This window comes from Haliaeetus albicilla, chromosome 19 (assembly GCF_947461875.1).
Source record: "Haliaeetus albicilla chromosome 19, bHalAlb1.1, whole genome shotgun sequence".
Taxonomy (NCBI): Eukaryota; Metazoa; Chordata; class Aves; order Accipitriformes; family Accipitridae; genus Haliaeetus; species Haliaeetus albicilla.
Window position 1 is genome coordinate 24,788,785 of NC_091501.1, and position 25,839 is coordinate 24,814,623.

Below are 25,839 nucleotides of genomic sequence, written 5' to 3' on the forward strand. Positions count from 1 at the left end.
TGCAGCTTTCCAGAAGGGAAAAGGAAGAGAGAAGGATTAAACATTTCCTTTCACATTACTGGAGTCTAAAAATTGTACATTACCGCTGTTTCTACCCTTCCCACTTATCAACGGTCACTTTTTTATCTTGCTATGCGCAAGGTGTAGGGCACATCGTAAATTCAGAAATTGCCTACAGTAAGGCCCAAGCACTTTTCTTTGTTCTGCATCCAGCCCGATTTCTGTCATGTTAAATACGGGGATGAATTCAGGTGGGTCTATGGTGGCTTGACCTCCACCACATGGTTGACCCCCATTAAGTACATCAGAGAACTTTTCTGAAGATACTGTCCCCAGTGTGCTGGCACAGTTGCCACTTGGGTAGCTGGGTCACACTTTTTTCTATTTTTTTTTTTTCTTTTGAACTCTGAAAGTGTGAACATAACTTTTTCATTTAAGTCACCTTAGAAAACAATATTGTGGTCGCTCTGCCTGATTTCTAGGTGCTAAGGCAGTCCTCACTAGAGAGACGGCCAGGCTTCTCCACTGCAGATGAGGCTTCCATGAAGGGAAATAGATAAGAAGCTATGATGATTTTCTTGGCTTATTAGTTGTGCACAGTGGGTAGGGGGGCAAGGAGGAGCAGCAATGCAGGGAACAACAAGGAGGTTGAAACAAACTTCTCAGGGTGGAGGAGACAGTTGCTTAAGTACGTAAGCCAAATGGGAGGAAAATGTTGTGACAGTGAAGGTTTGGAACCAGCGGTCTACACGAGAGACCGGGAGGGGTGGATGAGGTACTGAATGAACATGGCAATGCAGACAGAAATGTCAGTTCATGGAGCATGTGACTCGATTGCTCTGCAAAGTGGTCGAAGTCCAATTCTAGCACAACCATAGTTTAATTAGCTGCGCTCTTGAAACTAGAAAGGGAAAGTAGGAGAAGCGAGCTGCTGTCAGGAAGCAGCAGGAGCGGGGGTAGCTGCAGCACGGCGGTAAAGCCACGGCGCAGCTTTTGGGCAAGGGGGCCAGGCGCTTGCTCCCGACAGGCTGACCCAAGGCTGCAGGGCTGTACCGTACCGTACCGTGCCCGCCTTGTGCACAGGTTGCCAGGTCCCTCGGTGGGGGTTGCGTTCAGGGCCCCCACTCTTGAAAGTGAGGAAGCTCAACGAAGTGCCTGCATCTTAAAATCAGAATAATGATGCTCATTTTTTTCTGTTTCAAAAGACGGTAAGGGGCAGCTCAGAAACCCTCGTATTTAGAAAGAAAACACAAATGATATTAAACATTTCCTACTTGAACCAGAGCAGGTAAATTGAGTGCTTATACAAAGGTTCCTTGACTCATTTTTAAGCACAGTTTTAACTTTTACTGGTATAAAGAGACACACCTGGAACTTGTACTAAGAATGCATATTCGTGTCTACTGAGGTCACAGCTTTAGTAACACTCTATTGATCTGTACCAGCTGGATTTCAGTTTCTGCTGCTCAAAAACAGGTACTGCTAGAAAATGCACAGGAAGAATCATTGTGAAGTGCTGCAAAGAAGGCGGTCTGTGTAGGATCCACAGTCCCACTCTCTGCTATCTCTGGGGACAAGCCCCTCAGAAGAACAAGATCTCTTTCTAATTCTTTTGTTTGCTGATGACTCACAAGCCTGTTGAAAAAGACTTTGCCTGTCACCAGTGCTGTAATCCAAGGGGAGATCAGCAGCCGAGGCAGCCCTGTTTCTCAATCGCCACTTCCTCTCTGGTCCCAGTGATCACTGATAAATATCAAATGGTGGGTGTAGAACATCCTGTCCCATTCGCTACTGGAGCTTTTATGGTGACTTTGTATTTTCAGATCCCAGGAAAATGTGGGTACCATATGACAGAGCTGCCTCTACAAACATGAGATTGTTGGAGAGCCAACCTGGAAAGCGTAGTTCAAGGATGTTGCATAAAGCACTGGTCTATAAATCCTGTATCCTTGACTGATCTGGTTGTCTCATTTTGCCAGCACCGTGCTATTATTACACATTTAATGATAGCTTCTTGTAAGCTGCTTATGAATCACATCCACACACACCTGCTTAGTTATTCCTGCCAGGTCCCAATACATTATTGACAGAAGCAAAATTGATCTTTTCCTGTGGACACATGTTTTTCTCTTAGCTCTGAGCTTCTGCAGCAAGGGAAAGGGGCAGAAGCAGTGTTCCAGCTAAAGCCAAGTGAAAGGAATGGAAGCTGGGGACACAAAGTGCCATTTCCTAAAATGTGGCAGCTTCCAATCAACACAAAGAGTTTTGCCTTCTAGTTACTTTTTATGGTTCTTGTTTTGTCTTTGAAAGGGACAATTTGGGAAGATCCGGAGTATTTCAGGAGAAAGGTTTTGATGGGCTCAGGAGCATGCAGTGGAATCAGATCATGGCATACTTTTCAGGCTGTCTTGACTCATCTCTATCTTTCTGTGTTCCAGTAACAGCAGTGGCAAACGGGTTTAGTTCTTACAGGTCTGCGATTATCGGGAAACCAATGCATGTGTACTGGTCACAAAGTTAGTGCAATGGTGACTCTTAGTTATTGAAAAGGCAAATTTTAGACACTGGTTTTCTGTCTCCTGAGCAGAAGGATCTTGCTTTCTCCTGCAAAGAAGTTAAGGAGGAAAGTGTAACAATTTCAGGCCTTTCGAGAATCAGACTCTTTGTTGCATTTCTCTAGAAGCTGTGGGGCTGACTTTGGGCTCATCATTCTGTTCTTTAGGGGGTTTTTCCCTCACATGTTACTGACCAGTGAAATCTTTTGGTGGATCTTGACTAGGTGCCTTGTACTTCCATTGAAATAGGAAAAGATTAAGACACACAGTTCATCCCTAACTTGAGAAAATTATATCCTGCCCTGGCACACCTCTCCTCAGTGAGCCTTCTTACCCTCAGAAAAGAGAAATTGCAAGGTCCTCCAACCCATCCATGTCAAAGTCTCAATGCCTTTCCTTCAGTCTCCTCTGGATGTCATCTTGGCAACTACAAAATGAATGGAGAGGCCGGTACAGAAATGTGTTTGTTTTTAAAACCCACCTAAACCTGCCAAAAGATTGAGCAAAGCTATTTTTCTGTCATATATTTGTCTGGCATATATTTGTCCATGGAATTTATATCCAGGCATATGAAAATAGAGTTGTTGCTGTATGTAACAGTTTGTGCAATTCAAGATAAAATATGGTTTTGTTGGCTTGTTTCTCTTGAGATGATTTCAAATACAATAGACAACGGAGAGAGGAAAATCCAGCGATTGCACCCATGGGCTGGATAACAGAGTTCTGCCACTTTGGCAGTTTACCGTAATTCAGTAGTGTTTATGACGATAAGAAAGCAATTTGGTGAAAGTGAGGTAAAACAGCTAATACAGAGCAAGATAAAACTGCAGTTAATTCAACCATCAGGAAACTGACCACTGAAAAATGGTCCTGATATGTCATTTTGAGTCAGTCCAGGTTGTGATTTTACTCAATCCACTCCTTGTTTAAGTTTCAGTGCTAAAAAGACCATTTGTCAGACTGTCACTCAAGCAAACTTTATGCAACAGATACAAAGCAACCATAGTACATTGCTCTGGTGTAGCAAGACGCAGAGGCCCTTGCCAGTAAAGTTTTTCTTATACTGTTTGTATTTCATCAACCTTTCCAAAAGATAAAGATGTGATGTTGGTGGGAAACAAAATCCAGTAGTCCAATGGTGTTTATCAACTGCTTAGAGCCAGAATTGTATGAGAAGTCAAACTGAAAGTGAGTAAAGACAATAAACAGAATGATAGATGTACTGGCACCTATTTGCATGTTATTTCAAGTCGTTGACAGGCTGGGATATAGCCTGTGCATACACAAATGTGCTTTTGCCCTCACGTTTTTGCCAGGCATTCTCTCTGCAAGCAGCAGTGTAACTCTGGTGCCTACATTCAACAAAAAAAGCAGCCCACGAGAATACTGTGTACCAGAATACGGCTCACAAGCCTTATTACTTTTCATAATACATCATCAGCAAATAGAGAATATTAATCTAAAAATTTCTAGTAGATTCAGTCATGAAGCAAATGCTTCCATTTTAGATAAGAAATTGAATAGGAGACTTACAACAAAGTCCTTTAAAAAAAACACCTCGCCAAGACTAAATTGTGGGCGTTTTTCCACTTTACAAGCATCCACGCTACCACCACTAAAACTATTACATAAATATTCACTGCTGTGAGTAAGTGTTTCGAAACATGATTCCTAACTGGCATTTAAAAAGTGATCATTTTGGAAAGCAAGGCACTATACAAAAGTCCACTGGTAACAAAACAGAATCTCCTCTCCTTTTCCACCAGTCAAAGGCTGGAACTGACAGACAAATAACTCTCTGTTACTGGAACTGGATATCTGATGTTCTGAGAAGAGAGAAAAACATGCTATGGTGTCAGGTAGTTTCTCAGTAGAAAGGAGAACAGTTAAAACCTGGGCTGTAAGCCCGTCAAGTTTGGGGAATTTAAGTCAAGTAACTATGGGGTTAATCCAGGTAATATTGATATTAGTACAAAGGGTCCCTTAAGCAGTCTATAGATTAAGAGTTTAATTTTTCCAGTACTTCATAAGAACACTCAGATCATGAGGTTTCTGTTGCTTGGTATCCTCCATTGTCCAGTAGAAGCTGGCTCTGATGATAGCTGGAGAAGGTTGCTTTTTCACATTTTTAAGAACTTATGCCTTCTTACACATACTCCTACAAAGCTACTCGGCAACGGGCTTTCTTTTTAAACTTCCTCTTTGATTTTCAGATTCTTCTAGTTTTGTATCTGCCGACTACATTGAGGTTCAGGGAGGGGTTATTGTTGGTTTTGTAAAGGCACAGAATGTAACACAATTCAACAAGCTGTCTCAAAGATACTGTCAGATGCATACTACTTGAAATGTAAATTCAGCCCAGTGGATTTCTAATACGGAGACCAATTTAGGATGATCTGAGTAGGAACTGTTGACGGAATACAAAACCACAAGCCAAGATTCTTTCTAAAATCCAGCTCTGACATCAGCTGTGCAGTGGAAAGCCATCATGTGTTACGGTGGGATTCATTTTGCTTAACTTTCGATGTCTAAATACCCAACCAAAATGTGTCAACAGGTCTTCCTCTGTAGCATCATAACACAGACGGTAGGCTAGGCAAAATGAACTCATCTTTGGAAGTGCTATGAGAGCTATGGAAGTGCCATGAGCTCACTGCTATGAGAGAGAAGCCTTACTTACATGAGGCAAGTGGCTTCAACACTTACTTCAGGTTAGAAACCTCTCTTTGCATGATGTTTTCAGAGCTGAATCCTACCCCTGGAGGTGTAGCTGTGCTGCTGTTGCAAGTAATGGCAGCTAGAGATGGTCTGTAAAATTTAGGGCAAGTCCACACTTAAAGCTTTTAATGGTAGATTAATATTCTTCAGAGGCATGAGATTATTTTTGACAGCACTTATCCTGGCAAAAGTCCTAATGTAAACAAAAATTGCCTGACATAAAAAGGGGTTTTGTTGTTGCTTTTTTCTGTTTTACTCAGGAAATGGGTGTAGGTTGTTTGGGCACCCCTTCCAAGTAAACGTCTCTTCAGTGCAGGAGAAAGCGGCATCTTGGTTGATGCGATGGGAATCCCAGAAGCACGCGAATCCTGTCCTGGAGGAAATGTTGCTCTGGGCTGTGGGGTAGGGAAACGACCATACCTAGCACTGGGGTAGGCTCTCTTTTGCACAGGATTTCCTTGGTCTCATACCCTCTTGACACCGTTTGGGCCACGGTCTCTTCCCTGCTCCGTGCAATTGCAACCAAGATGCATCTGGGCTTAATCTGGTTTCTAAATGAGGGCAGGCTGCTCTATCTGGTGGATGGGTGACAGAGGAGAGCGGCGGTTCCTCTGTTCTGCGCAGCGGTGAGATACCTAGCAAGAGAGGAGTGCCGATGCTCGTTAAACAAGTGTCGTGCTTAGTGTGGGGGTTTTGACAGGCCTGCTGCAAAAGCAATCTTCGCCTGATATATCCTAAACGGTATAAAAATGTCATCACCCTCTCTCACAAACACAAACACACAGACAAAATCATTTTAGCCTACAGCCAGGGGTTTTAAACATGGAAGTGGACAAGCTGCACCAGCCCACCTTCTGTAGACTAGGCCTTCCTTTTTGGTCTCAGTATCTCCATCTCCCTTCTGTGCATGATAGTACTTTACTTCACAGAGACGCTGTGATGACTAGTTTATTATTGTTTACCGAATGTTTGCAAGATTAAATGCAACGTGTAAGAGATACATATTGTGACCTGACACATGTGTGGCTTGGTTACGCAAGATGGGCCTGTCTGTGTTCTTCTGTAAAGAACAAAGCCCCCTGGATATCAGAAATTGGTCATTACGAATTATGATTTTATTTTTTTTATAAAACAGTTCTAGAGTAATGTGGAAAGTGTAACCTCTCCGTGTTCTCTGGTTCTCCTTAGTCCTGACACATCAAAGCAGCAGCCACAGGGAGACATCTGTCACTAGTTAATGTCATGGTTATGGAGGTAGAACCTTCTCTTCTGTTTGGGCCAATGTGGTCAGCCCTTTGATGGATGCGTTCAGCCTTCATCCAGTTTGATCACCCCGTGCAGCCCCTTGTTCAGATCTGCGTGTGAACAAGAATGTCCTGACCTGAGATCCTTTTTAATACAGCAGGGATCCATGATATAAACCATCAAAGGAAACCTTTGATCTTTTGACTATCTCTTAGTCATCTGCTGCACAATGCAAATAATAATGAAAACAAAGCTAAGGAGCAGAGCAGCTACATTAAAGAATCAGGCTTGTTGCCGGCAACGAAGCTAATCACTGAGGTTTTATCCTACCGTCAGACTCAAAAAGAAATGGGGGGGAGGGAAGTGAAAAAAGAGGAGAAAAAAAAAAAGCTGTGCTCAGCAGTGAAACCTCTTTACTAAACAGAAATATTCCAGAAAAACTAGTTATTTTATGTCAGAGGAGCTTATGAGAGACACAAACGTGCAGCCGCTCTTTACAGTAGAATTTAACAAATAATCCTTATTCCAGTGTATCTCCTGTTTCTTTTTTGGTCTAATTTGCACAGAAATATGTATGAACATCACAATTTGAATATCACTCAGTTTCAAATGAAGTTGTTAGTACTGGAGTCTTCACTGCCTTCTCTCTACTTTTTTTTTTCCTTCCCTTCCTTCCCCCCCCTCATAACAGGCCCTTGGGATGGAAAGGATGTTGATTCAGAAAGTGAATATATCACTTTAGGAAAATAATAATATCTGAAAAATGTGAATCCCTTCACTGTATTCTGATTTGGGTTTGTAGCATTTTCTGAGACCCATAAAACCTCAGACAAATGTGTGTGACAGTTGGAGCCTGAAGAAGTGTATGCTTGCATATGCACGTGTGTCTGCACGTGCGCATGTTTTTCTGTCTGCATGTGCTTTTGTGAACACACTGAAGGATTCTTTCAAGCTCCGATGCCAAGCATGCCTGTTATTATACATTCTTTCTCTTATATTCCTTTTGCACGTAATTATTTAGCTTAGATGAAATTTTGATCTGACAAAAAGCCTTGAAGTTTTAAATCATTTATTAAGTGAACAGAAACAGCCTAGAAACACCAGTAATCTTCCCCTTCTGTGTGTGCTATCAGTATCTCTGAGCTCTGCTCAAGCTGCCAAACTGTCTCAGAGGTTGAAAATGTTATACAACTTCTACAGCCCATTTGCCGTGCTAAAATGGGTTGCTTTTCTGCCAAGGTAACCAAACTGGCACAGTGGGTGAAATAAATAAGTTACAGCTGTCAGGCCAAATAATCTCCATCACCTTTGTGTTGGTCTAAGTGAAAGCTTAACTCAAATACTTGAACCTGTGTAAGAAGAAAGATTCCATAGGTAAAGAGGCCAAATTAATTCAGAATATTGACTTCAGTGGGCGGATATTATGACGGTGTTGTTAAGTTCACAATCTTAATTTCAGTTATTCTGAACCCTAAACATTGAGGAACAATCTACACCTTTGCTAAATACTGAAGTTAAATGAAAGATGAGGTTTTCTCGGGACAGAGAACTTTGTAATAAAATTGAAGCTGGAAAGCTCCAAGGATAAGCCATTATATGGGACCACAAGCATGTTAAGGTTGATGCAAAGAAACTTTCAGACAAGGTCAAAAGTAGAGCGGTGCAGACAGGTTCGCATCAGGGGAAAGGAAATCACTTTTTTTGGGAGGAAAAATTGCTGCAGGTCATAACAAAAAGTAAAAAAAAGCTAACTTCTCTTGAATGAAAATTTAAGAACAGCCTCCGAGAACAGAGGTAGCAAATGATGCAATAGATTTGGCCGGGAGGAGAGCAGCAGTAGACAGGCACAGTGTTGACCGCTGTGTGGCCATGACACACAGGGTGTCAAACCAACAGGTAAACAAGTTGGTCAAAAAGCCTGCTTGGATTTTTCAAAAGTTTATCTGGAGTTGCCATACCCCTGCAAACTGTCTCCATCTTAACAAACCAAACTTCTTCCATAAAAAACCTGCTCCGTAGGAAAATGTGTTATCAGCGCTGATCTAAACCGAATGACTGTTGCCTAGTTTCTTTAGAGAAACTCTTACGCCTACACACGTGAGGCCAGTCAGCTTAGTTTGCTCAGCCCGTGTAGCTGGAGTTTCGTATCAGGCAGCGGTGCTCCTGCAAACTGACCTCCAAAAAGGACTGCTAGGCTCTGAGCAAATTTGACAGTCCTCCAGCCAGAAGGAAGGAGGATCCCTGGGGAATGGGAGCTATGGAGAAGAAGGAAGATGTAGGAGAAAGAAGCTGTTAAAAATATCCCGGGCTCTATCACGCTCAGGAAGTAGTGCATTAGAGAGGAAGGCAAACAGAGTTGTTAGAAAAAGCAGCTCTAAACCTTTGATTTATAAGACCTTTCCTGACACTCTAAAGAAGACAGCAAGTGAGGGACACTACCTCCTATTTTCTGCTCTGTTTTACACAAGAGATTCAGCATAGCAAAAATAACAGGCACTGTGGACATTAAGAATGGGTATTTGCTATAATGTAACTCACTGTTGCTGTACATTAGAGTGAGAACAAACTAGCCCTTTTACCTGCTAATTATTCACAGACAAGCCCAGACTAGCCCTGTGTAAGGGTTAGCAACTATCATGAAAAAAATAGCCTGGTATATGCCATTTCTAAAAGGTGTCTCCTTTAAATTATTGTGTTCCTTTCTTAGAGGATACGAGGGAGACTGTTTAGTGCACAGAGAGTAACTCTTGGATTTGCTAGATTTGTCAGTGCAACCGTGTTAGAAGGGACATGAGCAAGTTTAGTTTTACAGCTGGATGAACCTGGGCAGACACCGAAAGTGTAGGTGCTTTGAATTTTTATGGTGGCTCATCCCACAAAAGCCAGAGCAGTACAGAGGGGTTGACAACACCATATTTTTTCTTAACTGTAGCTGAACTGGGAGCCCTTCAAAAGACTTATTGTTGTACCAGCGTTGAACCCTCAGACTGTATCCAGAGGACTTTAGATTGGTTTTATTTTCATATATGCATGCCTTCCTGATTTTGTTTTCCTGTCTTTTTTTAGCACTGTAGTTTTTAAGTAGATATTGGCAAGGGAGTGGAAATTTTACTTAAATATGTCATTGGTGGTCTTTGAAAGGAAAAAATAAAGATATTTTAAAAGACCTGCTTGAATACCAAAAGGATTTCCCCCCCCCCCTTTTTTTTTTATTAACATCCATGAGCTTTTTGTTGTCTCTTGTTCCTTTCTTTTTGGACTTAGACTAAGAGATTTTTTGTTGTGTTTACTCTTACTAGCTTTTGTGCCACTTTGCTTTAATTTCTCTGTGTATTTTTAGCAAATCACCATCCGTACAATTAATGGAAAATCCCATTTTTACAGAGTTTTTTAAAGTTATTGTTTCAATTGTGTTACAACACAAAGATAGCCCCTGTCCCAGGGAGCCTCCAGTGTGAGACTTAAACAAAATACAGCCACTAACTAAACACACTCTGAATCTTTCACAAAAATAAAACATTGGTTGTCAGAAATAATATATAGAACTCTTTAATATGAAAAATTGCAATCTTCAACTGACCACATATCCTGCAGGAGTAATTATGTCATTTCAGAAGAAAATAAAACAGCCATGTTTTGTCAAATATAAGACATTTCACACACTATCAATTTTACAGATATAAATACCTAGGGGCATGCACAAACTCTATGATCACCAATGGCAAATTGCCAAGTGAGGACAGATTCATTAAACATTAGAAGTATCAGGCACCCACCCAAACCCATAAATTAAAATTTTAAGCCTTGAACATTATGCCACTGCATACAAGTTAAATATGTTTGGAGACATTTTTATGCAGCCTAATTAGAACTGAATGGAAATCCCAGTTAATGTATGACGTAGCTCTTCCTTAGCCTAGTTTTCTTGGCTAAAAACAGTCTTAAAAGAGTCATATTCCTTTCTGCAACTTGTTGCAGCTAAAAGAAGCTGGTGGTAAACTGGGTCCAGAAGACGTTAGAAAACTGCTGCAACTGGATGGTTAAAACAACCCCAGTCTGTTTAGGTTAGCGGGACTGCTGATAAACCTTTGTAATCTGCAGGCAGAAAGAGTGAGTTCTCAATGAATATTCTCAATAGCAGTGACTAATCTTCTTTGAAACTAGCTCCTGTCACCAGATGAAATTGTCAGCAGGCTTCTGCAGCTACTGTTTGAGAAGCCAGTCTCTATTTACAGTTTTAAAAAGCTACGTGCATCTCGGCAACCAGATACAATTAAACTTGGAGTTTAAACAGCACGGCAAGCCCGAGCCTCTTTTTCTTATCTTGCGTACTAGGTTACACCCATCCACAGCAACTACCAGGGAAGACCTTTGTGCACTGGACACAGCAAAGAGAATAGCTTGAAACATGAGCTGCTTAATTTGCCACCTAAGGAAAGATTGTGCAGTTTGGTCTATAACCTTAGTTACATTGAGGAGTTAAAAGATGAAAAGCCATAATGGACTGTTGCACTCTTGTAGTGGGAGACGTGTTCATTCTCTTCAGCTGAGCTCAGGCGTTATCCATAAGGTACTTGGTATTTCATCCAGCTCCAGGTTTCTTACTCATCCTCAGTTACCACTTTGCTGGGTGCCATTTCCTAAGGAGCTTGCAAAGGGTTGCTCTCAGTTGTGATCTTTTTCTCCTTTTAATTGGGGAATTGGTGTAACTGACAAAGATTCCATGGTGTTGTGTCAAGTTGCATCTTAGATTAAAAATTACAGAAATATACACATTTTTCTTTCTGTTTTTTAATAAAATTCAATACGAATGTTAGGTTCTGGCCAAAACATCTCAGTGCCCTAAACTTTAAGGCATAAAAAAAAAAAAATAAATCTGGTCTCCATAATTTTGAAATATTACACAGAATATTCTCCATAATATTCCTTTCTCTACCACTGTGTTTCTTTGCATGCAAACCAGGAGTTTCACAAGGCTTCCTCTTGTTTATAGCTAGCGGGTAACCATGCAGTTATGCAAACTGAAGCATAGGCGGTGACGGGAATAAAGTTAGACGAAGCAGATCTCTCATGATTCAGTTACGGATAGCAGTTTCTACATGGTGGAAAGCCAATTCCCTGCTCCCCTAAATCACAGCTGTTCCCAGAGGAAGGGCCCTAGTCCAGACTGGAGATGGCAGAGGAGCTAGATGTGGTGCCAGTATAAATGGGATGCTGGGAAACAGCATGACCAAGAGTCACGATCTGGCAGCTTTTGCGCCAGCACTGGTGCTCATGCTGTGACTAAACTCGGGTGTCTCCCCGTTTTTTTCTATCCTCTCCTGATAAGCCTGAACTTTAGCTGAGCGAGCGCTAGTTAGTAATATTTTAGAAGTTACAAAGGGTCTGAGCAATCCAGCGCTGAGTGAAGTGCTCTTTTGGTCAAGGGAGTCACAGAAGAGAATAACAGTTATAAAGTAATGAATTTGCAGCCATTATGTTTCTCATCTTGATTCCCTCTTCAGAGATAATGATGAAAGGCGGTAGAGGTAGAGGAGACAGGATGAATAATTGATTGTAAAGCATATTCACAAGTAGGTAACGGCAACAAAAAATCTCCACTGACTGTTGCAAAGATCCTGCAGGGAATGCTGATTGTGGATCATTTCTGTGAAGGACTGGATATTAGTGCCTTTCATGGTAAATTAAGGTTGGGTTACTTGGCATTAGCTCTGTTTGAAGTTCAAACAAAAGATAAAGGTCCCTTCAAAAATAACACAAGGAATTATTTTTTCTTTTCATGTTTTGTTTTGTTTTATCAAATTAATAATGCTCATGTACTCCCCATTCGCCCTGTGGCTATGATTCATATGTGTGTATATGCATAAATGAGAGATACAGGCTCTCAGAATTTACCACAAAAATTAAAACAGGAAGGCAGATGGCAGTCTTTTATTCCATCTGTATTTCACTTAATCAGCTACTCTTATCAGAACTGCTGCTTTGGAAATCAGTGGTTCTTATTTGTTCTTTGCAAACTAGAGACACACAAGCTGCTCTTTTGTGAACGTTCTGCTGGCTGACACATATGCAATACCTATCTATATGTAAGAAAAGTGAAAGACAGTGAAATTACCTAAAAACATTTAGCATACATTAGCTAGGTTTAACAGAAATACTTTGCCTAAAGATAGACAAATCTGGGGCCTTAATTTTCCTCTATTTGAGCTATTGTAAAGGAAAATGTCAGTGGAGTCACTCTGATGTAGGGAGCGAAGAACCAAATCTCTTTTGCATGAATTAGTAAAGTCTCAAATTAAATGAAGCTGGGAGGAAAGAGAGAGAGAGAGCGGCACTTATGTATCCATTCTTACCAGTCTGGTAGCTCGCTACTAAAAGAAAAGAAAAGAAAGAAAGAAAAGAGAGAAAAAAAAAACCCAATGAAAAAAGAATGGCTGGCAGGCTGGACACTGTCACAGCGGATTTGTGGAGTTAATTTACCTATTTTGCAGGCATGTATTTTAATAAGATTTAATGAGCTGCTGAAAAGAGGAGTGCTGCTTTTTTTCGACTGATGGCAGTAAGATGAAAACAAGCGGCTTTTTAGAATGACGTTAACTAGCACTTTAAAAGTTAATAGAGCTCCTATGAATCTGTGTTGGCAGCACCTGGAAGAAGCAGGTGGGAATTCCACTGAGATAAATGGCAAGCCAGGGGCAGAACAAAATAATAAAGTCTTATTTGCAAGATCTGGATACAACATCAGTCCTCTGGCAAAATGTTTTTCAAAATCAGTAGAAGTCTTGTCTGCAGTGAAAGGTAAAAAAAGTATTTTGAAGAAAATCTGGGACTAGTAAAATGTTTCTAGTGTTTCAAATGCAGACAGTTCTTTTAGAAGAGTATTTTTTAATTTTTGTAACAAAATTGCAAATCACAAGTGTGATAGGTGAAGGACCATGCAAGCCAACCACAAGAAACATCCTTGTTCCACAATTATTGGAGCTCAGTGGCCCCAGGTTTTGGATAATGAGTTTTTCAGGATCATATCAGTTCTCTGCAGATCAAGAGGAAGAAAGCATGTGCATAAGCAATGTGTCCAAATTCAGTCCTGAAATACTTGCATACTTCCCCTCCAATGACAGTGGGAAGGAAATGCGCGCTACCGTCCGTCCACTGAGGGCTGAATTTTGGCCTCTTGCTTGCAATCCAAAACCAGCATAAAGGTAGAAACTGCTTTGATTTCATATGTTCCTTCTGAGACTTGTTTTGCAGTGTGCTGAAACACAAAGGCCCTGCTTTTCTGGTTTGGCCGAGCTCCTTAAAGGGCAGCATCCAAAGGGAGCGATAGCAGCAGCAGTGGTTTTCGGTCCTGCGTGTTAACTCATCGCGCCTGACGCCAGCTGCGACTCTGTATGCCTAGAGGACAAGTAGCCAATAAGCAAGTCTTTTGACTCTGTCTGGCAGGTTGTTCTCATGAACACCGCGAAGGAAATGTGGCCTGGAGATGTCTACGAAGGGGTGGCTGGAAATCTAGGTGAAAAACCGTATTCAGTGGAAAATTATTTGGGGAACTCCAAGGAGATCTCATACTGGGGAATGTTTACATTAATGATCTTGGTGACAGAGGAGGAGAACACGCTTCTTGAATTCGCAGATGACAATTTGGGAGGGAGTGTAAGTGTGCTGAAGGACAGGATTAAAATTTAAATTGATCATATAGAAATGACCTGAAAATATAGGATGGATTTCAACAACAACAAGTGCCAGAAACTACACTTTAGCAGCAATCAACTGCAGGCATGAGGAATAGGAACGGGTTAGCAAGACAGCAATTTTGCAGAGAAAAACTTGCAAGTGGTGTACTAGATCCAGGCTGAACACAATGCCAGCCTGGGATGTGTAACCAGGAATAGAGACTGATTGACACGTGAAATAATTCTTCCATTCTATTTCTTCTAGCACTCATAAATCTTTAGGTCAGGGTTTGAGTGTTGTCCTGGGTACTGTAGTTCAGGGTACTGGAGAAAGCAGAGGAGAGCAGAGGGTATGATCAAAGGTTTTAGAGAAATGGCCTACAAAAAATGTGACTCATCTCTGGTAATTTAGCCTGCAAAAGGGAAGACTGAAGGAGGAGCATGATGCCATTAAGTACATAAAAGACAGCTAAAAGGAGGAAAAGGATGCTCTGTTCTCTATTTGCATGCTCGATAAGATAAACTGGAGCAAGTAATATGCGGCTAAAATACTCTTCACTTTCTAATGACAGGGGAAATGAAGACCTGGACTAGATTACCTGGAGGGTTGTAGAGATCTTTAAGAAGAGGCTTGATAAACCTGTACTAGGAAGAACAGGGACGCAGCTGACCTGCCTTGGGCAAGGGATGAGCTGGGTGACCTTCCAGCTCCTTGGTCCTGCCACCAAGTTCTACTCTGTGATTCACAGCCCCCTGCCAACAGCCTGGAGGGGCTGTCACAGAGCACAGCCCTGCTGCAGCACTTGCCCAGCCCTCCAGGGGCTGATAGAGATTTACTTGGCAGGAGAACCTGTGTCATCAGGCAGGTTGTGGCTTCTCCGAGCTGCCAGGAAATGGACGGGAGTCAGCCTAAAATGCCAGTAATGTAACAAAGAGGCTGAAAGTGCAAGAATTCAGATGACTGTCTGTAGGGTGAGGTGCCAGATCCAGATGTTGGGCAAAGCTTTGCTCTGTCTCTTTCAGGCTGCCTTATCTTCATCTTCCTTCAGTTTGCTCTCTCTGCCTCTTTTATCCCTTAGGAGAAATTAATTTTGAACGTTTTTGTGAACAAATAAAGACCAGTGGCTTGTGGGTTTCATAACGCATCGCTTTGTGGTATGTCTTTGTCTGCACATCACAAATTCCAGTAGATAAAAAAACTGAATAAATATTTCATGTAAAAAAAAAGTACCACAGAAAAGAGCTAATTAGCTGGATTGATATAAGTTGTTCTGTGACCCATGAAAATATGTTAGTCATAATGCTGTTCTTGATAAACTCCATGCAAACTCATTCAGACATGCTGTCAAGCTAGGAAAGGGAAACGTGAAAAGCAAGGAGAGGCACTCAAGGTAATATTAAAAGAAAAGTCAGAAGAAAGATTTTTGTCTTAAAGCTATCCCACAACGTCTAACTCAGTTCTGCCGAAAGCTGCTGACAGCACCATAGCCAAAGTGGGTAAATAGCCTCCCAGAGTTATGAAGCTGGAGTGGTGTGATTTGTTCTGCAGAGGGTGGAGTAAGAATGAGGGCAAGGCTTGAGGTGTGGTTTTTAAATGGTGCACTTAAGGTCACGGACCGACTGGCTCCAGTCAGATTATTGCCCTTATGTCTGCAGACAAGCCTCTTAATAGTATACCCCGCCTTTAGGAACTGCACAGAGGAAAAACAGTCCATCTCCAGGACGATGTACGAGATTCAGCTACCCCCCTCACCAGAGAGGACTCAGCATTTTGGTCTCAGAATATAATTTTTTATTGAGGTCACAGAAGTTAGGACTTTTCAGTAATTGAAAGGTGAGGAATGGAAATACAGTTTTAGATGAAAGACGAGGGGTGTGTAAATGTTCCCTTAAGAACATGTCTGTGAGTGTGCCTGCCTATTTGTATAGTCCCCTTCATTCAGCAACCAGCAAAGTCAGGCTATGCACAGCATTTCCATACTGGAAATCTCCTTTTGAGGCCAGGCAATCTGCCCTCCTGTAGCTCCTTCTTTCCTCCTCCTGTGAAGTCAGGCTTCGAGGCAGAGCAGAGACCAGCGACCAACTACGCTCCCTTGGAAGGCTTCTGGTGGGTTCCCTCTCCGTGGCATCCCCTGCGGAGTAGAAACCTGCTCCTGTCATGAGCCTCTCCTGGAGAACTGAAATGCCTTAAAGAAGCAAATGTCCCAAATTTGAAAGTAAGCCAGATAAGCCACTATCTTCTCCCTTTATTATCTCAAGCTGAGGCTGTGTCTTGGCAATGAGATCCCTGTAATGGGAGCCCTGTCCATGTTCCTGTCCATCTTTCCAAAAGTGTATCTCTGGCTCCAGCAGAGCTGGGCTCAGTTTCTCCTCTATAGTTTGACGGATCCCATAAGTGTAGCGGGCTAATTGCAACCACAAGACTCCTTCAACCTTCTTGACTACTGAATGATATCTATCACATCTCATTTCTATGAAAAACATTATTTTACTGTGCTTTCTAAAGTAATTTGAGTGAGTTGGTAATGTCTTGAGATTGTAATGGATTAGAGTTCCTGCTTCTGTTGTCAGAGTGACAGATGGAGTAACATCACGTGCCAATAATAAATGTAGATTCTGGATGTCATTTGCTTTAAAGCATTTGTTTGCACATGCGTATATACAAGTACCCACGGAAAAATCTCTTTAAAACTTTTGGACTAGAGCTTCCCCTGTTTATTTCAGTAAAAAGGTGACAATTGTTGAGGAAAACATTTTGAGCAGATAAAGAGAGCAGGAATGAAATCCTCAAACTTTTTTCCATGGTATCTACTAGAGTTTTGTCTTCCATAAGGTTAGGTTTCTCAGTCTGCTTTTAGACTCGCCATCTGACTCACCCAGGAGCGCCTCGCTCACTGGTCGAATTGGGGTCCTGCCTTGCAGGGACCTAGAAAACTACTGGGCCCCGCTGGAGCAGCGGAGGACTAGGAAAGAAAGGCTCTCCCACCTCAGCTGAACGGCACTGAACCGGAGGTAAAGCGTGCCAGAGGGAGAGGGTGCAGGTGGGGCGAAGATGAGACCAGTGCTCCCAGTTACACTGCAGTGCACCTCTCTGGGAGAGCCCGCTCCCTGCCAGCGGGGCTCAGGGCACGTCTGGATCCTAGCCCAAAGCTACTCTTCTCAGATGCTACCAAAATCACCTCAAATTTGGGATTCAGAGTTGCTAGGACACAGAGTTGGTGTCTGTAACAAATTTTGGAATGATTCTGGGCTGAGATTTTAAAATTCATCTTACGGCTCTGGGCAGTGGACTCTTAATGTTTTTCAGCAAAGACACACCTCGGGCTCCTTGGCAAATCCTGGATGTAAGAGCAAGTGCAGTAACCTGCAGAAGGCTATAAACTGTGTCTTGGCCATGCCACATGTTTTATTTCCATTTGAATTTCCTCTATCCCTGTATTCCTATAATTTCACCCTGTTTTTTGAGCACATAAAAAAAACCCCAACCAAACAAACCCCAAACTAAAACACAATGTTGCTCCAAGGAAAGCAGTGATTAGACTGTGACTGATTTGAGGGGAAGTAGATTCCAGAGAGTAGGGTTTTATTTTCAATTTAATTTGATATTCACATTCTCCAGCACACAAAGTTTCCCCAAAAAATACCTTCAGAGGAAACACTAGTCAGCATTTCCCTAATTCAGGGAAGAGCTTAGCTTAATGTACATAATAGTTTCCCACTCACTGCTGGTTCTGGATAGCGTCATGTTTGAGAAGGCACCTCATACCATTTTCTTGTCCTTTAAAGAGTGTTATTCAAATGAAAGTGAAATCCAAAGAACACTTAATTAATAACAATAATTGACTAATGAATACAAATGAATAACGAATGATGCAATAAATGGATTTAATTACAGTCACAGTTAAATACAATGTCAGCACCTTTCTGTGGAACATGGCCAACCCACAAGAGTTTTGAAATCACGAACTCCAGGCCAAGATTTTCACCCTGCTTATTTCAGATGCCTTTTGGGGGGGACCCAAGCTCAAGATGAAGTAGTGCAGAGCACTTTTTTTGCAGAACAAGGGTGCTCTGAGCTTTCTAAAGTCAGGTACCAGTACGGTATCCTGAATTTTGCGTTCCAGAATGAAGGGTCACTAGTTTACCTTTGGGAATCCCAGGCATATGTTGAAGCAGGTGCCCAGCCTACTGGACTGTGAGTGTGGGTTGTTTTTTTTAAACAGCTATAGACATGTTGAGAGTCCGCTTTAAGTTTGTAAGACACATCCATCCCTTTTTAAGCAGCTGCAAAGTTACAAAGAATAAGTGCCTGTGTCTGGTAGGTTAAAGCCTCTGCCTGTGGTTAATTCATGCCTCAGAGCTCAAAGCTCTAAAAGTGCTGGGTGGATCGTTGTGGTTTCTCAAAATTAAGGTGTTTCATTCCCCATAGTTTCTCCTTCTTTGTGTGTCATCATTTTCAAAGCTTTTATGGCAGGCTTAAATTTAGAGTCCTTGTGGCTTTGTTGGGGCACCACCTTTACCCTATGTGGTCACAATTTTGTGCTTCCTGTCTTTGAAAAGATGGTGCCAAGATGGGTGGGGAGCTTCTCAGTGAGGTAACCAAGGATGGGCAAAATAGCATCACATATAATTTATTTTCCAATTTCAAGGCCAGTAGATAGGCAAGAAGTATGCTTAGGTACCTAACTGCATTCAGAAAGAACGGGCCAGAGTTAAGTCAAGGCAGATGTATTTCATGGTTGGTCCCAGTGCTAATTTCACGTGTTGGGGGGAGTAGTCAAGGATGTATGGGTGTGTAAGTATAGATAGATAGATGGATGGATGGATGGATAACATACCAATTATTTCCTTGGAACTTTAATTGCACTGTTGGACACGTAATCTTATTTACAGGCCACCAACATCTTCCAACCCCGGTATCTAAAGTTAGCTTTCTAATTTTATATCAAGGTTGCTAAATGAAGGAGGCCTGAGCTTTTTAAAAAAACAGTAGGAACTGCTGCCTTGTCAGCCCTTCAGGAAAGCAAACAATTTCTACAGGCAGACAACTATGCGTATTTAATTTAGGAAGCCAGCTGCTTCTGCTGTGAAGAGCAGTATCTGGCTTGCCCGTAGACAGATGATCTGTTAGTGCACATAATACATTTCTATGTAGTCCTAGCCCTGAAAATGTGTTTCCTGGTAAAGGATTAGGGACATAACTGTTCTGTGAAGCAGCAAACCACTTTTCAACCATAATGACCATACAGTTTATTTCACAGTATGGAGCACTTTCTACTTAAACTGCAAAATAATCTTTTTTCAATGGTTGTGTGCACCCTTAAATGTTGTAGTGCGCAAAATGAGGGTCTGAAAGGTATCTGGAAGATTTTTTTCTTTGATTTTCTCTGAGGTATCTTCTCTTCCTATATTTCCAACATTGGAAATGCCATGGATCTCCAGCACGATCAGCATGTGTTTACTCTGGAGGCCCGTCACGGCCTCTGGAAGACCAGGATGGGCACTGCAGAGCCCTTTTACAGATAAGAGGGAATTTAGAGTTCTCCTCTAAATAGATCTCTCCTTAAATATCCATTTGGTTTTGGAGTTTACAAGATTTTTAAAACAAGCAAAGCAAATACGTGATTAAAAATATCCTGTGTTCTAAAATGGTCTCTTATGTTGTTTTAAGTCCAGTGGTTCTTCAGTTGTCATGTGGGACAGGAGAGTTGCGTCTCCATTGTAAAGAAACAGATGTGACATGTTTTTACAGTGCTCTGAGGGTTGAAAGCCTGAAAAGTGATTTGTATTATTGCTGCTTTTGTAGGGCAAAGCTCTGCCCGTATTAGTTATGCAAAACTATGGAAGGAAAGAGGGGTTTACACATAAGATTTTGTCCACAGCACAAATTAATTAAATGAAAAACAGAAGGAAGATACACTGTATTGTCTTTCCAGATACAATTACCTTGTTGACTTGAATTCAATTCAGGAAAGTGCATTGTTAATAAAAACCTCCGATGAATATGAAGCAGATGTCCTAATCTGATACAACTGTAACCTGGAAAGAGAGGTTGCACTAAAGTGATTCAGTGGTAAATGAGGTAAGAGGTAGAATAAAATATATAGCACGTAAGAGGCAAGCCCAGTGGCTCAGGCTTTGAGATCTGTACTGTTACTCAAATATAAAATCCTAGTCTCATGATTGATAAGATCATATTATTCTCCTCTCTGGATCTCTCTGTTGGCGTGCTCCTGTGTTCCATAGCAAGTCCCTTTTTATTGGACTCTTTGGCCATTGCCAAAGTCCTCTTCAAACTCAGAGGTGAAAAAAACCCAAACCTGTAAACCTTTTTAGCATTGACTTTTGGGTTGAGAGGAAGCTAATTTGTGATAAAAATTGCTTCTGGATAAAGCTTATTTCTTTTGAGAGCTCCACAGATATCAGCCCATGTAATAAAGGTACTATGAACACCTATTATCGAAATGGAAGTTTCCTTTCAGAAATAAAAAATTCCAGGATCAAGCTTTTAAAAGGGATCAAGTATTTGGGGCACATTTGGTTTTAGTGGTTCTGCTCAGGACTTCCTATATGCACCTAATTTTGGGCACCTGCCAGTCATCCCATCCCCACCCCCTGAAAATGACCAAACACAGTACAGACCTTCTTATAAATCAAATACACAGAAGTCTAAGTTACTTTGGAAGCTGTGGCCATAACTGCCAGCATTTTATGGGCTGCAGTATTTGTTTCTGCTCTTTGCCTATCTGCTTAGACTGCAAGACCTTTGAAGAAAATAGCATGTTCTCCTTTGTGCTTTATACAATACCTTGCACAATGTTAGTTAATAAACAAGCATGCAAACAAAAGAATAAATTCCATTGAAAACATGCAGAATACTTGAGGCTCTAAATATCTTTTTAATGGGATAGTGGTTATGGAAGAGTCTGTTTTACAGTGCATGTGGGTCAGCTGCAAAATAAGAAAACAAAGGTCATATTTGGATTCACTTTGTGGCTCTGATCCATGCTCCTTTCATTAAAGCTCCTTCCCTCCCCAGCCATCTCTTGCATGAGAAGGAGACAGGGCAACCAGGAGGATTACAGAATAACAAAATTGGAAGGGAGTTTGGGAGGCGGTGGAAAGAATAAACAGATTTGAATGTCAGGTTCTGCCAAGAAAGCACCTGGAACGAATGTATTTTTCTATTATTGTATGCTAAGTGGGTTTGCCCGAAGAATTGCTTGGAATGTAGTAGTGGCATTTCCTGAGGAACAGGTTTGAAATGAGCTTAATCACGACCAAGTGATACTTTGCTAATTTTGAAAAGGCAGATAATTATTGGACATTTCCGTGGGCATTTGAAGGGGTGGGGTTTTGGAGGGGCTTGTGGGGGGGGGGTCAGTTTAGAAAAGAACGAGTGAAAGCTTGTGAACCAGATGTTTCTTCTCAGATTACAGCAGCCTGCTTGGTCTACATGTACAAAATGGGAATAGGCCTGTTGCAGTACCAGGTGTTATATCGAACATATAGCATTACTGTTATATTGTTTATACAGTAGTCCTCTAGCTGAGTCTCAGGCATGCCATGGGCTTACACTACCATGCTTAATATCTGCAGGAGTGACTATGAGAGGGCTCTGAAACAAAGTTCTCTCTGTGTTAGAGAAAACCCTGCTTGAAGCTACATCAGCAGGGAGGCACTTAGGCTATGGTATCACGACGTAGTCCAGCACCTGAAACTTTTGCCAGCTTGGATCACAGTTGCTGTGTAGAAGTCTCCGTTGAGTGCTGCAATAAATGGCTTAAGGTAAAGAAATTGCATGGGTCAGCGAATGCGGGGTAACTTTACCGTGACTCAATGTACGTATTTCAGAGCTGTCTAATGTTTAAAAGGTATATTCTGAAAGTAGGAAAAACACAAACAAGGCGGGGGGGGGAATATCCAACAGAGCATCTACAAGCAAGCCGGACTCATTTTCTTTATTCTTTACACCCCCATCACTGTGCCTACAAAATGTCTCTGAAGAGGGATGCTCACATACTAAACGTTCATATGTAGAACTACCGTTGCAAGTGTTTAAAACATAAATTGGACTGCATTTTTATATGATCTCTGCTTATCTTTTAAGCTCTGGCCAGACTTTCAAAAGTTACTCAACAGCTAGCATCTCCTCCTTGTTGTCAGCACTTGCGAAGAGCTCAGCATTTACTCAAGTGCTTACACTGGAGTTGCAGTCTTGAAAAATTCAGTCATTAACATGGGTACTTAATGGTGGTCTTGAAAGTATGGCTGGCACTGCTTCAGAAAGTATGTGTCCAGTGCTGTGACAATAGGTAGCTTTTAAATCCAGAAGCAGAGTTTTCCCAGGCCAAATATTTTTATGGACACTTGTTTTATCTTGTCAGTGCTTGTTCGCATGGTACGCTATTTATGAAGCATAAGATAACATCAACCCTATAAACATATATTTCATTTGTAGGTGTGGTTTATTTGCCATGAATACATTCACATACGCAATCTGGCTAAAGAAAGCAAGCTGTACACAGCTAATCAGTGTTAAAGCAACAGCTTTATTCTGTAACTTGAGACGAAAACAGCTGAGTCATTATCATCTTTGAGGGGTAAAAAGACATCCAACTTTTTTATGCAATATGACTAATATCCTTCTTTTTATTTTTCTCTTTGCTCATCCTCCATCTCCAGGTTAGAAGGCATTGTCCAGACTTTTAAATCTCTGTGTTCTCCAATTTTGAGGAACATAAGCCATTCTTTTAATTACAGGATATCTTTAAGGAGGCAAGAATCGTCCAGACTTTACTAATACAGACCAGACTTTATTAATATAGATTGCAACTGACCAGTTACTAGGCAGAAGAAATGGAGAAAATAGAAATAGTTGGGTTCTTGCTGCCTCTGAATAAAAGACAGAAGCTTAAATACGGTATTAGGGGCCTACCTGTAGGGACCTACTTTTAGGGTGGAAAAATCTGTCTAAATTTTTGCAGGTCTTGTTGTCCTTGAAGAAGTTAGAAGTCATTATAAGTGACTAACGTACTCAATGAATTGTTACTATGAGTTTTCCATTAGCATGTTGATGTTATTGGTTGTCTGAAGTTCATATTCATCCATACAGCCCAATATTTTCTAGGAAAGAAAAGGAGTTTATCTCTGAATGGCTAAGAGAGAGAGACAGTTTTTACTGTTTTCTTTGTGATGAGTTAGCTTAATTGTGCTCCAAAGGAACATGAGAATGGCAGTTCTAGATCAGACCAAAGGTCCAGCGAGGACACTACCCTGTCTCCAGCAAGGCCCAGTAGCAGTTGCCTGGAGAAGAGTGTCAGTGCATGGCAAATGGGTAGTGCTATTCCCCATTGTATTTTCCCAGCCTCCAGCAATCTTTCCCAAGACAGACATGCTATCTTTGTATTAAATGCAAAGCTCTTGCTGCACCTCTCTTCCATGTCTTTGTCCAATCACCTGTTGAACCTGTGCTAACATTTGGCACTGAGAGCGACTTGTGGCAATGAGTCCTACAGTCTGGGTGCCACCCGGAGTGCTCTTTCTGTGCTGCAAACCGATTATTTCATTTCATGCCCCCTTGCGCTTGCCTGGTGGGAGGCAGTGGACAATCCTTCTCAAAGGCTCTCTCAGGGTGAAGACATACTAATCACAGACCTGTCAATTCTTGCTCAACTCTTCAACCACCATCACATCTCATAAAAGAAGGACTCCCCCGAACCTGATTTGTGTTTGCAAAGATAGCACTGACTCCTGCTCAGTTTTTGAGGTGCTCTTCATGAGGAGGCAGATCTGGAGTATGAATCCTGCCAGAATGGTCCCTGCTGACTTGGCAGTTTGGGCAATTATGAATGGCATCCAAGCACCAGGGCCCTTGTGGCTTTCATTCAGGCAGGGGGTGCCTGGGGGAAGGGACCATGCTCAGGTTGGTATTCTTCATCAATACACCGAGCTGTAACTCAACATGCTCTGCATATGCTGTAGGGAGCATGAGCACCCCGCTCCTACCCATACTGCTAATCAAAGGACTCGTAATGCTTAAGTTCCTATGTGAATCAGGACATTAACCTTTTTACACTTTTTCTTAATGCAAGTATAAATATCCCTGGCGGAAATCCTTGCCATTCTTCTGTATGGACAAGATTTTACTGAGCTGCTGTCTTCTGTAGTGCTACAATATTCACCCTCACTGATGCATATGATTTATTTGTGCACATGTTACTGTATATCATATGAAGACAGACATCAGGTGAGTCCTGATTAAGGACTACTGATGCTTTTATTAACCCAGACAATCCATTAAAGCACCAAATTTTCATGAGAAGTCAGCATCCAGGAGTTCCCCTGCAGGTTGCTGTAGTAATGAAGGGCCAAATTTTCATAAAGGCACACTTAACACAGCTGTCTGAAGTGGCCAGAGTGTCAGAAGTTGTCTCTGCTCAGCTCTTTCCAGGGCTCCATATCCCTCTGAAGAGAAAACCTGGGAGGTACAAGGCACTTCTGGAAACCCAACTGTTTTCAGTTCCTTGGTGGAAGTTCACCTCTTTAACAGTTTGCCATTGGTTTTAACTGCTGAGCATGTTTGGAAAAATGGCAGTTAAGGTGCTTTTTTAGTATTTTGAACACTTGAAGTTCTTACTAAAATAATGGGAGCTAAATATCCCTAAAAATCCATTTATATATTTAAATTCTTAAAAAGGAAATTAAATACCATGTCTTTAAGTATTATGTGTTCTACAAGAACTATATCCTCAAATCTTTAAGGGTAATCTCTGCCTCAAAAGATTTTTCCTCTCTTGTTGTGGTTCACCACACAGTTGCATGAACACAAGAAAGGGTGTGAGACCAAGCGGGACTCAGTTCACCGTGATGTGGAAACTGCATCGTTAATGAGTCTGTGTGTTTGTCCCATTTTGATTTCCTCTCTTTTAAGCATGGGTGAATAGAACAGTACAAGGTTTCCCGGAAAAAAAGTTGTCCCTGCCCTCTACAGCAATACGAACACTTTCCTGTTTTGAGGGGAAATAGTTATCATGGGATTACAGCAATCTTTTTCATAGCTGCATCACACGGTGGCTCCCGGTCATGCTGTATTGACAGCATTTTCAAGCTTCCCTGAGCTTTTTTTTTCCTGAACTTTTCCAACTGAAGAGTTCCTAGCCTTTTCCAGAAACTGTTACCATTAGTTCATAAGTGCATGACCTACTACACTTCTTTTATTCTAATAGTTCAGTTCTTCATGTATGACAGTTTGATCCTTTGCTGTACTGGCAATATCCCAAATTCTCATCAAAAAGTTTGATTAATGCGTTCCTGTGCATTCCAATTATTGTGCCAAGACCATTCAGGAAAATAGTTGAAGAGATCAGTCCAAAAGCTAATCCTTTCACTAGAGCGCAGGAATGTTTTTGCTTCCACCTCCAACGTGGTAATCCCTATTGTGCATTGGTGACAAAGACGCATCTTTCTCTTGACCCTAGCCCTGACACAACCTCCTCACATAACTCTTGGAGTTGGCTGCAGCTTTCAGTCCTTGTGGGCCTGGCTGCTTCTGCTCTGATTGTCACAGCATACTATTTCCATTGGCCCCACCAGAAAGAAACCCAAATTGACACAGGCCCCTCAGGGCAGATCAGGAGTCAGAATGA

At 41.6% G+C, this 25,839-nt stretch overlaps 1 protein-coding gene across 13 annotated transcripts in view; it reads left to right on the forward strand.

Moving 5' to 3' along the window:
• Nucleotides 1–25,839, forward strand: part of LOC104323056 (potassium voltage-gated channel subfamily KQT member 1) — a 517,159-nt gene that overhangs the window by 372,956 nt on the left and 118,364 nt on the right. The window contains exon 17 of one of the 13 annotated variants that reach the window (XM_069806850.1): nucleotides 14,764–15,332. The exons of the other annotated variants lie outside the window; for them this stretch is intronic. Coding sequence (XP_069662951.1) covers nucleotides 14,764–14,772 — 9 coding nt within the window. The 3' untranslated portion in view covers nucleotides 14,773–15,332. Of the gene's footprint in view, nucleotides 1–14,763; nucleotides 15,333–25,839 lie in introns of those variants that run through there. 13 annotated transcript variants of the gene reach the window in all.